Source organism: Natator depressus, chromosome 10 (genome assembly GCF_965152275.1).
Source record: "Natator depressus isolate rNatDep1 chromosome 10, rNatDep2.hap1, whole genome shotgun sequence".
Taxonomy (NCBI): domain Eukaryota; kingdom Metazoa; phylum Chordata; order Testudines; family Cheloniidae; genus Natator; species Natator depressus.
The window spans coordinates 64,559,179-64,572,093 of NC_134243.1; the positions used below are offsets into that span (position 1 = coordinate 64,559,179).

Below are 12,915 nucleotides of genomic sequence, written 5' to 3' on the forward strand. Positions count from 1 at the left end.
TTCCAAAAATCTAAGGACAAGGACATGCTCAACTATAGAGCAAATGAACCTGGCCCAACCAATGTATTGGCTACATTCTAGGTACAGATATATGTGTTTTGACACATCTGGGCATTGCCCATGAATTTAAAACCACCAGTGCTCTACATACATATTTGCAGTAAACACATAGCAAAGATTATCCAGGAAGAGCTGGGATACCTTTTTTTGGGTGTGGGTTTCAAATGTGAATTCTTCTTGATTGATAATTGTAGTATAACCAAGGACTCTGATTCACGTCACATGGATATTGATTTGCACAATGTCTTAATTTGACTATATGGAATGTAATTACCTCATATATCATTACATATATTTATAGTTTAAATTCATCCTGAGGTTCCCTCTATTATTACTATTATTAAATGTGTATAATAGGTTAGTACCCACAGTGTCCAGTCAAGAACTGTTTTCAGAGTAGCAGCCATGTTAGTCTGTATTTGCAAAAAGAAAAGGAGTACTTGTGGCACCTTAGAGACTAACAAATTTGGGATTCATTACATTAGGCATAAACACAAAGATAGACACAGTCCATGCACCAAAGAGCTTGCAACATAAGACGAGGACTAACAAAGGTTGGATAAGGAAGAAATTAAAATATACACAATTTTTATCTATATATCTATACACACACATTTTGTTTGGTATTACATAAATTTTGTGTAAACATAATGTCAGCCTTCCCTAACTGCCTCCGCTCACCCAGCCATTATATATTGACGTGGAATAGAAGTCCATCTTTACCTTATTTGGTAGCCAATTTTACAACAGCATCCCAATGTGTTGCATCTACCCGACCTAATCACTGTCTATACTGTTCCTATATCATTCCTAATGCCAGGATTTTCCTTGTCTCCGTTTCTTTGCATTACTAGGACATATGAAATTTTGTAATATATTTGTGAGCATCTATTACATTCTTGCAAAATTCTACTTGCAATTTGCTCTGGGCAAGTAAAATATCGTTAGCTCTTTCATCAGACATCATGGTAAATGGACAGGAAAGTGCATTTTGTGCTTGGGCTGGTAAAGTCATGACAATTTTGCAAGGCTGATCCATTACTTTCATATTTATTACATTTTTGTTCAGGACTTTGGAACACTGACACCTTCTGGGACAACTAAAGTTTGAGATGCTTGTATAAACAGATAAATTCAGATGGCTAGTGCCTGCTACCACCTACTAGTTAAAATAGGAAAGAGGGAGTCAAGATATTTAAGTTCTAATCCTGCCTCTGCTAGTGACTCACTGTGACACTTGGTCAAGACAGGTAACCTCTCCATGCCTCGTTTTTCAGTCCACCTGTAAAATGGGGACAATTATACCTATATACTTTTGTAAAATATTTCTGAGATCCTAAGACTAAAGGCTCTATCTAAATGTGGAGTATCTATGCCAGCTGTTATAGACACCAAGCCATAATGATGCATAACCATTATACAGGGTACTGGTATGTGAGCACATTAGAGGTTAAAATTGCTGTTAATCCATAAAGGTTTGTCTTACCTGCAAAAATAACCACTCCAAAGCACCACTCTGTGTTTCTCAACACACAACCTCGTAGCAGCATCTTTTCATTATTGAGCGAGTACCTATTATCTTTCCAGAAAAGAACTCCTGTGAATGTATCCAGCTTGTTGTTAGGAGGTTCAGAGACAAGAACACCTATAAAGTGAAAAATTAAATTCTTATCACCCTTTCACACACAATTTACCAGGATAACATTTTACACTAACTAGCAGTTTCTGGGATAACACTCTTCAGGCTTGTCTACACTTCAGACACTCCAGCTGCCCCACTGTAGTGCTTCAGTGCAGACACAATCTTCACTGACAAGAGCGCTTCTCCCATTGGTGTAGGTAATCCACCTCTCCGAGATGTGGTAGCTAGGTCTACAGAAGAATTCTCAGAAATTGACTTGGCGCTGATCTACACCAGGGGTTAGGTCAGTAAATATACGTCTCTCAGGGGTGTGTGGATTTTTCACAGCCCTGAGAGAGGTAGCTATACCAAAATAATTTGTAGGAACACCAGGCTGAAAGACTACCAAGCTCTTTTATATAACAGCAATCAGAGATTCAGCGGCATTTAAAACCTAGGAAAGAACATCACTCTGTATCTACATACATTAATACTATTAAGTTTATTATTTCTTTACAGTAGTGCTCAGATGCCTGAACTGAGATCAGGACCTCATTGTGCTCGGCATTGTACAATCATATAAGACACAGTCCCTACCCCAGAGAGTTTACAATCTAAACAGGCAAGATAGATGGAAAGCGGAAGTGGAAACAGAGACACAAAAAAGTGAAATGATTTGCCAGAGGTCACACAGCAGATCACTGGCCAAACAGAGTATTAACTGAGGTCTCTTGACTCCCAGTCCAATGCCCTTGATCACATGATCTCTCCCTAATGAAACACCTAGTAATACTGATGTTAATCTGGCCTACTAGTATAAACTAGCACACTGTGCTGCCCTGTGGGAGTTTTGCAGTAACTGGCAATTATTGATGTCAGTGCCCTACAGACTGACACTCAAATAAGTGGTAACCTGGATCTTTGGAGTGGTGGGAAGGAAAAAGCTTCCTGCACTGTTCTTCTGTGTATATCTTTTGGTCAACAGCACTGACAGCTGACACAGAGAGGAAAGACTGTGTTCTCTGCTACAGGTAAAGAACTATGGTTAAAGTCCACAGAAAATTACATAGGCCGAGAAAAGGAAAGAAAAAATTGATCACCAATAACCATTGTGACATTCTATACCTTGGGGAAGTGTACTGTAACCCCCATATTCCTCATTTTCATATAATCATGATCTTACACATAAAGCATGCCTTGTAAGGTATCAGGGGAAAGGTTATGATCTGCTGAAAGTCATTTCTCTATCCATATATGTGTGTCATTAATGCATAGGAAGCTATGAGAATTGTGTCGTATGGTTACCACTAAAACATGCTGTAAGTTGGGGGAATCAGCCAGATATTAGCTTCCCAGAGGCAACAGCAAGGAACATAACCACCGCCTGGGCAGGGTGTCAAACAGCCCATCAACAGCCATTGTCCAGCAAGGGAGCTACGTTGCAATGACTCACCTGCATAAGGCCACACCAGGGGAATTACTCAACCTTGCTTGGAGAGACTCAGTAATGCTCACCTGACTCTGAAGGGGGCGGGGGGAACAGCCCAAACCCAGGAGGGAGGAAAGGAAATGATAAAAGGAAGAGACATTTGCCATGCTCTTCCAGTCTCTTCCACCTACATCTACAGACATCACACCAAGCGACTGAAGCGCTGATCAAAGGTGAAGAGCCACCAGCCAGCCTGTGGTGAGAAGCATCTAAGTTTGTAAGGGCACTGAAAGTGTTCAGATCAGCTTAGAACAGAGGTGAGCAAACTATGGCCCGCGGGCCACATCCGGCCCACGGGACCATCCTGCCTGGCCCCTGAGCTCCCGGCCAGGGAGGCTAGACTCTGGCCCCTCCCCTGCTGTCTCCCCTCCCCGGCAGCCTCAGCACGCTGCGCCGCTGGCTGCGAGCTCCTGCTGCTCTGAGCGGCGTGGTAAGGGGGCGGGGAGGGGGTCCCAGGGGGCAGTCAGGGGACAGGGAGCAGTTGGATGGGGCGGAGGTTCGGTGGGGGGGCGGTCAGGGGATGGGGAGCAAGGGGGTTGGATAGGGGGTGGGGTCCCGGGAGGCAGTTGGGGCGGGGGTGTGGATAAGGGGCGGGGCAGTCAGGGGACTGGGAGCAAGGGGGTTGGATAGGGGGTGGGGTCCTGGCAGGGGGCGGTCAGGGGACAAGGAGCGGGGAGGGGTTGGATGGGTCAGGAGTTCTGAGGGGGGCTATCAGGGGGCGGGAAGTGGGGGGGGAGATAAGGAGCAAGGTCCAGGCTGTTTGGGGAGGCACAGCCTTCACAACCCCAATGTGGCCCTCGGGCCAAAAAGTTTGCCCACTCCTGTCTTAGAATGTGTTTTGCTTTTATTTCATTTGACTAAATCTGACTTGTTATGCTTTGATTTATAATCTCTTAAAATTTATTTTTGTAGTTAATAAATCTGTTTGTTTATTCTACCTGAAGCAGTGATTTTGGTTTGAAGTGTGTCAGAGACTCCCCTTGAGATAACAGGCCTGGTACATATCAATTTCTTTTTTAAATTGACAAACTCATATAAGCTTGCAGCATCCAGTGGGCATAACTGGACACTGCAAGACAGAGGTTCCTCGGGTTGTGTCTGGGACCAGAGATATTGGCTAGTGTCATTCGGTTGCAAGTAGCTGGGAGCAGCTTACATGCCAGAGACTATGCATGAACAGCTAGGGAGTGGGGGTTCTCACAGCAGAGCAGGGTAAGGCTGGCTCCCAGAGTCAAGGATTGGAGTGACCTAGCAGATCACTGGTCCAGATAACACCAGAGGGGAATGTCACAACCATACCTTTGCTTTTAAACAAAGTAGCTCCTGTGTCCCTTTGCTTTTTAGGACCCATTTCTCTACGTTTGCCTGCCGAGAATCCTTATCCTTTGGAGGAACACCATTACTGAAGGTTTGACTACAAGGCAAAAAAAACACCTCACAGCAGTGAGTCGTAGAGCCCCGGTCTACAGACTCAGGCTCACAGAGCTCACAGTACAGTGCTAAGAATACCCATGTAGACATGCAGGCTTAGGCTGGAGTTTGGGCTCTGAAGCCCAGGGAAGGATGTGGGTTTCGGAACGCAACCTCCAGCCTGAGCCCGAACATCTACCCGGTTATTTTTAGCACAGTAGCATGGGCGTCACCAGCCCAAGTCTGTAGACCTGGGCTCTGAGAGACTCACTGCCACAGGTGTTTTTGGCTTGGTTTGTTTTCTTTTGCCGTGTACACTTATTCTAAGAAAAAACTTGGAGGAGAGGCTACACTTTTCTTTGAAGATCGTGACATCTTTTGGAAAAACTGCTTTCCAGGAATTAAAGTTGAGCATTAGGAGAGGAAAGATGGCCCCTGCCCTTTGAAACCTTTACCTACCAGAGATCCCCTTTAAGATTTTTTGCCTAGTGAGAGAGTGGTTTCTTTTTTAAGGTTCACATTTCCACTTTCCTGTGGGTGAGGGAGTACCTAGTTTCCTGTCATCTTGCAAGCCAGGCCACATTTTCAGTAATATTAAGGTAGACTGTATTCTGTGTTCTGCATTTCTCTTTATATTTTGGCTGAAAGTGTAAAAGTTCAGCTGGTTAAATGTTGTATACCTCAGTCTGAAAATTGGGGCTTCAGATAAATGTGGTACATGATTAACCAGGGTACAGCTTGTGTTTATTTAGAAAGTGTATAGGAATGCCAATGATTCTTTTCAGCTGTCCTGAGGTTTTTCACTACTCTTGTTTAATTTGTTCCATGGTCCTGATTAGAAAATGCTCAAATTTGGAAAAAACAGTAAACACACAGTCCTGTGCTGCAGATGGTGAGATATTCTAAAAGAATTCCATTAATGGCATCTTGCACATCATGTGATGTAAGGAAAAAACAAACTCCTGTTGCAGCCAACTGGGATTAGTGCTTTTGGAGTGAAAACAGAAATGGCAGCCTACAGCTTGCAGGAAGAGAAAGCAGAGAGTGACAGAAGGGGCCACCCACTTATACAAAGGTGATATGCATGCAAATTCATTGCCCCTGGATTTGGTCACATCCCAAATTCACAGTGCATCTGTCCTTAATTCTCATGCCCTGCAGGTTGAGAGTTTGGCCCAACATAAAATGTGAAAAACTGAACTGCAAAGGATAATGTCAGATTGCTAAATTCTGCGTAGCTTAACATGCTGTGCAGAAATTTGCTATTATGAAACCTCATGCACATTTGTCTTCACCCAAACTAACCAAATTTGTGTATTTAGTTATGGGGAAGGAGGAGCCTTTTCATTTGCAGAGTTACACAAACACTGGCTATTGTCTCCCATATTTTAAGATCTCTCACCGGGCTGTCCTACTTCATGCACCATTTCTTTTCCTTTTTGATAGACTTTGTTTCTACTTTAAAAACAGCATCTTTGGTATGACCTTTATAACAATGGCTTGGTCCCACAGTTATGTCACAGTTTACTCATATTTTCTACTTTCTAGGGTTAGAAGTTGACCATAAGAATTTGCTGTGGACTGAAACTTGGCATAATGCTTGTACTGCCTGCCTGAGAGAGAAAGGTTTTAAAAATTGTAAAAAAGACAAAAAACAAATCTGCTAGGCCATTTATAAGTAATAACTTTCAGTAGGTTGTCTCCCATTGACCTCTCAGAACTGAAACACAGAAGATTATATTTCTCCACTTCTTCCACTATTAAATCCAGCGTATGCTCTTTGGTCCCCGATTTGTTTTAGTATGTGAAGTGGAAATTCCAATATATTACAAGAAAAGCTGTTTTCATGCTTTTTCCAGCCAAACCAAAACAGTCAATTACTGGAGATCTTGCTACAAAGCTGTTTGCAAGATTTCCAGCCCAATGTTTAGAGCAAAGAGTCTCAGTCCCATTTTCGTACATTTCAGAAAACCGCTGAGCTTCAGGATCTCAAAAGAATAAAGCTTTTTGAGGATTATTTAGCATTTAGTCTATCTAGTACAAATTATTTATACAGTGCTCACCACATTGGTATCTGAACACATAGGCCAATCTTGTAAATAGTCTTGATAGTTTATAAGCCTAGGCAAAGAATCTATTGCCTACTTCTTAGCATACCATGTCTGTCTATTAATATATCTTGGAATTGCCCGTGTGGCCCAGCAACATAGAATCATAGAAAGGCAGGACTGGAAGGGACCTCGAGAAATCATCAAGTTCAGCCCCCTGTGCAGTGGCAGGACCAAGTAAATCTAGACCATCACTGACAGGCGTTTGTCCAATTTGTCCAATGCTGGGGACTGCATGACCTTCCTTGGAAGCCTATTCCAGAGCTTAACTACTGTTATAGTTAGAAAGTTTTTCCTAATATCTAACCTAAATCTCCCTTGCTGCAGATTAAGCCCAATACTGCTTGTTCTACCCTTCAGTGGACATGGAGAACAGTAGATCACTATCCTCTTTCTAACAGCCCTTAATATACAGAAAGACTGTTATCAGGTAGCCCTTCGGTCGTCTTTTCTCAAGACTAAACATGCCCAGTTTTTTCAACCTTTCCTCATAAATCAGGTTTTCTAAACCTATTATCATTTTTGTTGCTTTCCTCTGGATTCTTTCCAACTTGTTCACATCCTTCCTAAATTGTGGTGTCCAGAATTGGACACAAGTATCACGCTGGGGCCTCACCAATGCTGAGTGGAGCGGGACAATTATTTCCTGCGTCTTACATACAACACTCCTGTTAATACACTCCAAAATGTTATTAGCCTTTTTTTGCAGCTGCATCACATTGACAACACATATTCGGTTTGTGGTCCACCATAACCCTCACATCCTGTTCAGCAGTCCTACCACCTAGACAGTTATTCCCCATTTTGTAGTTGTGCATTTGATATTTCCTTCCTAAGTCAAGTACTTTGCACTTGTCTTGCTTAAATTTCATCTTGTTGAATTCAGACCAATTCTCCAACTTGTCAAGGTAATTTTGAATTTTAAAAGTATCCTCCAAAGCATTTGCAACCACTCCAAGCTTGGTGTTATCTGCAAATGTTATAAGTAAGGCTATGATTTAGTCACAGATATTTTTTGTAAAAGTCATAGACGGGTCACATACAATACACAAAAATTCATGGCCCGTGACATGTCCATGACTTTTTCTATAATACCACTGACTAAATCTTGGGGAGGGCTGCTGGGAAGGAAGCCCCAGGGAGCCACTGCTGGGGGGGCGGAGCCCACAGAACTAGCTGCCGGGGGCTGCCAAGCAGCAGCTGCTCTGGCCACCCCAGGATCACTTGGAGGGGCCGCCAATCACAGCTCCTCTAGCTGCCTAGAAACCGCTGCTGGGGGCACCGATCGCGGCTACTCTGGCTACCCTGGGACTGCTGCTGGGGGCCGATGAGCAGTCCGCAAGGCCAGCCGCACCAGCCACTGCTTGGGCGGTCCCCGGGGCTAGCCACACTGGCCACTGCTCGGGCGGTCCCTGGGGCCAGCTGCACTAGCCACTGCTCAGGCGGTCACTGGGGCCAGCTACCTTGGGCTGCCCAAGCAGTGGCCAGTGCAGCTGGACCCAGGGCCACTGCAGCAGTGGCCGGTGTGGCTAGCCCAGGGGCTACCTGAGCAGGCCCTGGGGTCAGCCACATTGGCCGCTGCAGAAGTCATGGAGGTCACAGAATCTGTGACTTCTGGGATCTCTGTGACAGACACGAAACCCTGATTATAAGCATACTCTCTACTCTATTATCCGAGTCATTAATGAAAATACTGAATAGTACCATATGTGGGTCTGACCCCTGTGGAACCCTAGTAGATACACCCCCCCCAATTTGACAGCAAACCACTGATAACTACTCTTTGAGTATGGTTTTTCAATCAGTTGTGCAGCCACCTTATAGTAATTTCATCTAGACCTCATTTCCCTAGGTTACTTATGAGAATGTCATGCAGCACTGTGTCAAAAGCCTTACTAAAATCAAGATATATCACATCTACTGCTTCCCCCCCATTCCACTAGGCTGGTAATCCTGTCAAATTAATCCTATCAAAGAATATCCCAATGGATTCAGTGGGCCACAAGGTAACTGAAGATCTTTAAAAAAAAACCAGCTGAGACGGCTTTTCTCATCAAGGAGATACTGATTCTGCTGGTGCTTTAGTATGATGAAAGAGGAGCCTTTTCATAAAAGTCACTTTCCACTTGAGCACATGGAAACAGCTATCCTTTATTATTGGGAGAATCTTTTTTTTAAATATCAGTTATGCTTAGAAAATTTAACAAATTATTTCAGAACCTTCCAAACTTTACTTCTTGAATATTGCTTAATGCAGTAGTTACAGAAGGGAGTTTGTCTACTGGCTACAGCAGGGGACTTCACTGGGATGCTGCAAGGTGTAATCCTTTGCTATTATATAGCAAAGGACTAATAGTGAGCTTTTCTATCTGATATTCTTAGTCTTTAATAAACAAAAAAGTGTTATTCCCATGAACTGCCTTCAGTTTCTCCTTCTGTGGACTGTTTTAAATTAAAATAAGCATAAATATATTTCAAGCCCTGTATACTATCATGAGAACTGATGTAATAAAATGTGGATAGATATTTGCTAAACATAAATGTTTTATTTTTCTCTTTTTCAGTTGCATGATATGCTGTCAGAATGACCACAAGGTATTGGATGTTTCCTGTTAAAGGACTCCTAAACCTTTCTCTGATACAGAATTTAGTATTAACAGCCATGCAAAATATGTAAACTTGTCATAAGTTGCATAAAACAGATCACAACAGCAGTCAAAAATCAGGGAGATGAAAAAGACAGCATTAAATGGGAAAAGGCCTATACTGTAGTTACTTCAAGAAATCAGACTGAAGTATGTGCAGCTGATGTATATTTTTAGATTCTCTTTGCTTGGAAAATCTCTTCAATGCCCATAAAATTCTAATAAGAAACTAAAAAAAAAAAGAATGCTGGCTCAATGTAAATATTTATTCAGTGTTAGAACCATTTATATGAGTTTACCAATTGTATAAATTATTTAGACAAAAATGTACCCCTTCTTTTATTGGCTCAAGAGCAGTTTGCAATCCAAAGAATTAGATTTATTCAAGTCACTGAACTCACATTTTCATTGTTACTGAAAACTGTTAAATACACCATTACAGCAGAGAGCCTTTCTACTGTCATCTATATTCCCTATATTTAGCAAAACCTACCAAACCAAGCCTTAACGCAGATTTGGGGACTAATAGAAATCATCTAAAATGATTCCCATGAAACTTTGTTAGTGGAATCATGCATGAGTTTAGCAATAAATTCCATATAAAGTCTAAACAAAGCCCTAAAAAACCTTTTTCAAGACACTAAGGACATATTTTCCTGAAATTCATTCCAGATTACGTCAAACAACTTTGACTAAAATATAAAAATAAAATTATAATAAAAACATGAATTCAAACAGTAAAGATCCCAGTACAGTGACATAACAACAAGTTGTAAAATTTTCATTTGCTACCGTGAAAATCATAATATAGAAGATTATTGTCCACTGATTGAGTGTCAGTATTTCTGTAATCCACACTGGAGTCTTTCACTAATTTCAGTGGATTTTCAATCAAGCTCTTAGATTCATAATAAAGGAAATAGTCAAACTGGTGTATTAAATCATCATCACCCTCCAAATGAAGCATAAATCATAAGAGTTAATCAATTTAGATATTTAAAATTTCACCCTTGACCTTTTGTTCCTGCTACTACATCTTTCACCCATTATTTGCTCATCGCTTGCTTCCACAACTGGAACCTCCAATTTGGAATCACTACTTGCCAACTCCTCTTTTCTGTCTGTCCAAAACTGCAGCCATAAATCAACTCTTCCTCTTCAGTTCCTTTAAACAGCTCACTTTCTTGTACTGCATCAAGTTGAAGTTTCTCGTCCTCACTTTCAAGGCTCTGCACCCCTGACATGTCCTACTTTCCATCCAGCTCTCTGTCCTCAGAGTTCCTTTTATCTCCTTCACAAACCGCATGTGCTTTTTGGTAGAATCCTTTATGTGTGCAACAGCCTATCATTTGTTCCTTCCTATCCCTCTGTAAACCTGCTTCTTTTTAATCAAGAACATTAATCTGCACTCTGGCATCATCTGTATCCACTATTGTATCCGATTTTCCATCTCTTTTGTGTGAGTTAGACTGTAAGCCTCTTGCAAAGGAACCCCTGTTCCCTTAAGTGTTTGTAAAGCTTACAGTGAACTCTATGGGTGCATTTGAGATGGTTACGTTTGAGATGCAGCCACGCCTTTCCAGTTGGTCATTAAATTTTTCATGCTTTGTTCTCAATACAAAGGTGATTTTTTAATTAAATTTGAATAAAATCAGTTCAACCATATTTTTTAGCGGGGGGAGATGGGAAGGCCCACCCAATTTTAATTTCTGTGGTTGCATTCCTCAAAAATGACTGAAGCAAGGAACTTTGAATGTGGCTTTTTTATAGTCCTCTGTGAAGAAGAAGAAATTTCAGAAGGTTTATAAAACTATGAAGGTTTAACATGGGCACTTTTGTCCCTTCATGTTCAAATTTTCTTTCTGTACTTTTATTTTTGCTACATAATCTCTATAATAAAATATACAGTTTAGTCAATACAGGTGAGTTAATCCTGCAATAAGGAGTGCTCAATTTCACAAAATCAACACTGCATTAATGTTAGTTTTAAATACAAATAATAAAGAGCCAGACAGCCCCCCAAGGCCAACAGGAAAGTAGGAAGTAGAGAAACACCTTTGTGGAGTTTTTACCAGATTGTACTTTCAGGGATTTGAAGTTTGTGCCCTCTCCCCACCACAAACAGAACACATTGAGGCCAAAATTTGTGGATCTGAGAGATCCACTGGAAACCAGGTCTGCCCACATATAAATCCACCATAAGCAGCATCCTTATGATTTCCCACCCAGCTCCTTGGTAGCTTGGCTCTCCTCTCTTGCTGCTAACCCTGCGAAAATAGCCAAAAGAAATTCCAGTGTGGAATAGGCTCTACAGAAAAATTCATCCATGCTCTGGCTCAGTCCTGGTCCTTGTGGAGACTCCTTTGTAGAATTTCATTTAAAAAGGAGGACCAGTGCTTCAAAGGAAGCCAAACTACCATCCCTTTCCCTCTCACCCTCAGACACATGGAGATCCATGTGTGGCTTTGTCAATTCAATCTGAATGTGAAACATTACTAGATGCTGATGTAGAATAGTTATGTTTTGTTTTAATGAACATGTGTAATCTTTGGGAAGTTTAAGTGTATTACGTTTGTGAAGTAACATTTTGTATGGTTATCCTGAACTAGTTTCTATTTCAGTTCTTTATCCCTGTCCGCTTTAAAATATATGTACCAGTAATTTAAGTGAATGTAATTTCTGGACAATAATAGGGTGTAAAAAACAGACTGGAAACTGAGCAACAAAACTACAAAGAGAATTTGAGATTGACAGTCAATCAGAATTACCGACCGAGATTCTCCTGTTCACACTTCAAGGTTAAAAGCATCCATGTTTTGGTGAATAAACTAGAAAATTCTTGACAAGGTCAAATGTTTGCTTCAAAAGCTATACATGAACTGAGGAAACTCTTAAGAAGTTGGAAAATGGAACAACAGGGGTTGTATTCTGTCCTCAGTTGGCTTCAGCAGTTTAAGATATGAACCTTTCTTAAAACTTGGAGACTAGCATTGGAACGATATGCTTGTGTCAAGCAGGAGGGCTCCCAACCAGGGGAATGGATTATACCTGAATAAATGGTATAATCCCAGGTAAAGAAGATACAATGTAGAACTGTACCTGCAACTGACTGTTGTCATTTTTCATTATCTTACAATTATGCTATTAAAGTCTAAATTTTTGCTCTATATGTCAGGACATTTGCTTTTAATTAAATTACAAGTGAGTGCTACCAAAAGTTACACCCTGAATGTAGCAGAAATAGATGATATTATAATCACACCTGTCCTCGCCCTTCGTCACTCTGATGTACCTCTGTACTTTTCATTTTCACTGAGGACCAGAAACTGAAGTACTAGCACAATGCAAAAAAGTATTGTTGTTATACTCCATTGAACCAGAAAGTTGTTCACGAGAAGACTTGTTCTCAAAATATTTTGCTATGATTTTTAGACTAAAATAATATGAAGAAGTTGAGATGTGCAGTGTACTTTTGGATGCTTATCTCAACTATATATTACCTCCAGACATTTTGAGGTTCATCTATGATTACATTGTTAGTGGAAAACTGGCCCCATAAATACTTCAGTAAGTATTTTAAAC

The 12,915-nt window shown here is 41.2% G+C and overlaps 1 protein-coding gene across 1 annotated transcript in view; it reads right to left on the reverse strand.

The window, feature by feature from the left end:
• ATP8B4 (ATPase phospholipid transporting 8B4 (putative)) overlaps nucleotides 1-12,915 on the reverse strand; it is a 174,110-nt gene that overhangs the window by 56,127 nt on the left and 105,068 nt on the right. The window contains 1 exon segment of the mRNA XM_074964516.1: nucleotides 1,547-1,705. Within this exon segment, the coding sequence (XP_074820617.1) occupies nucleotides 1,547-1,705 (159 nt within the window).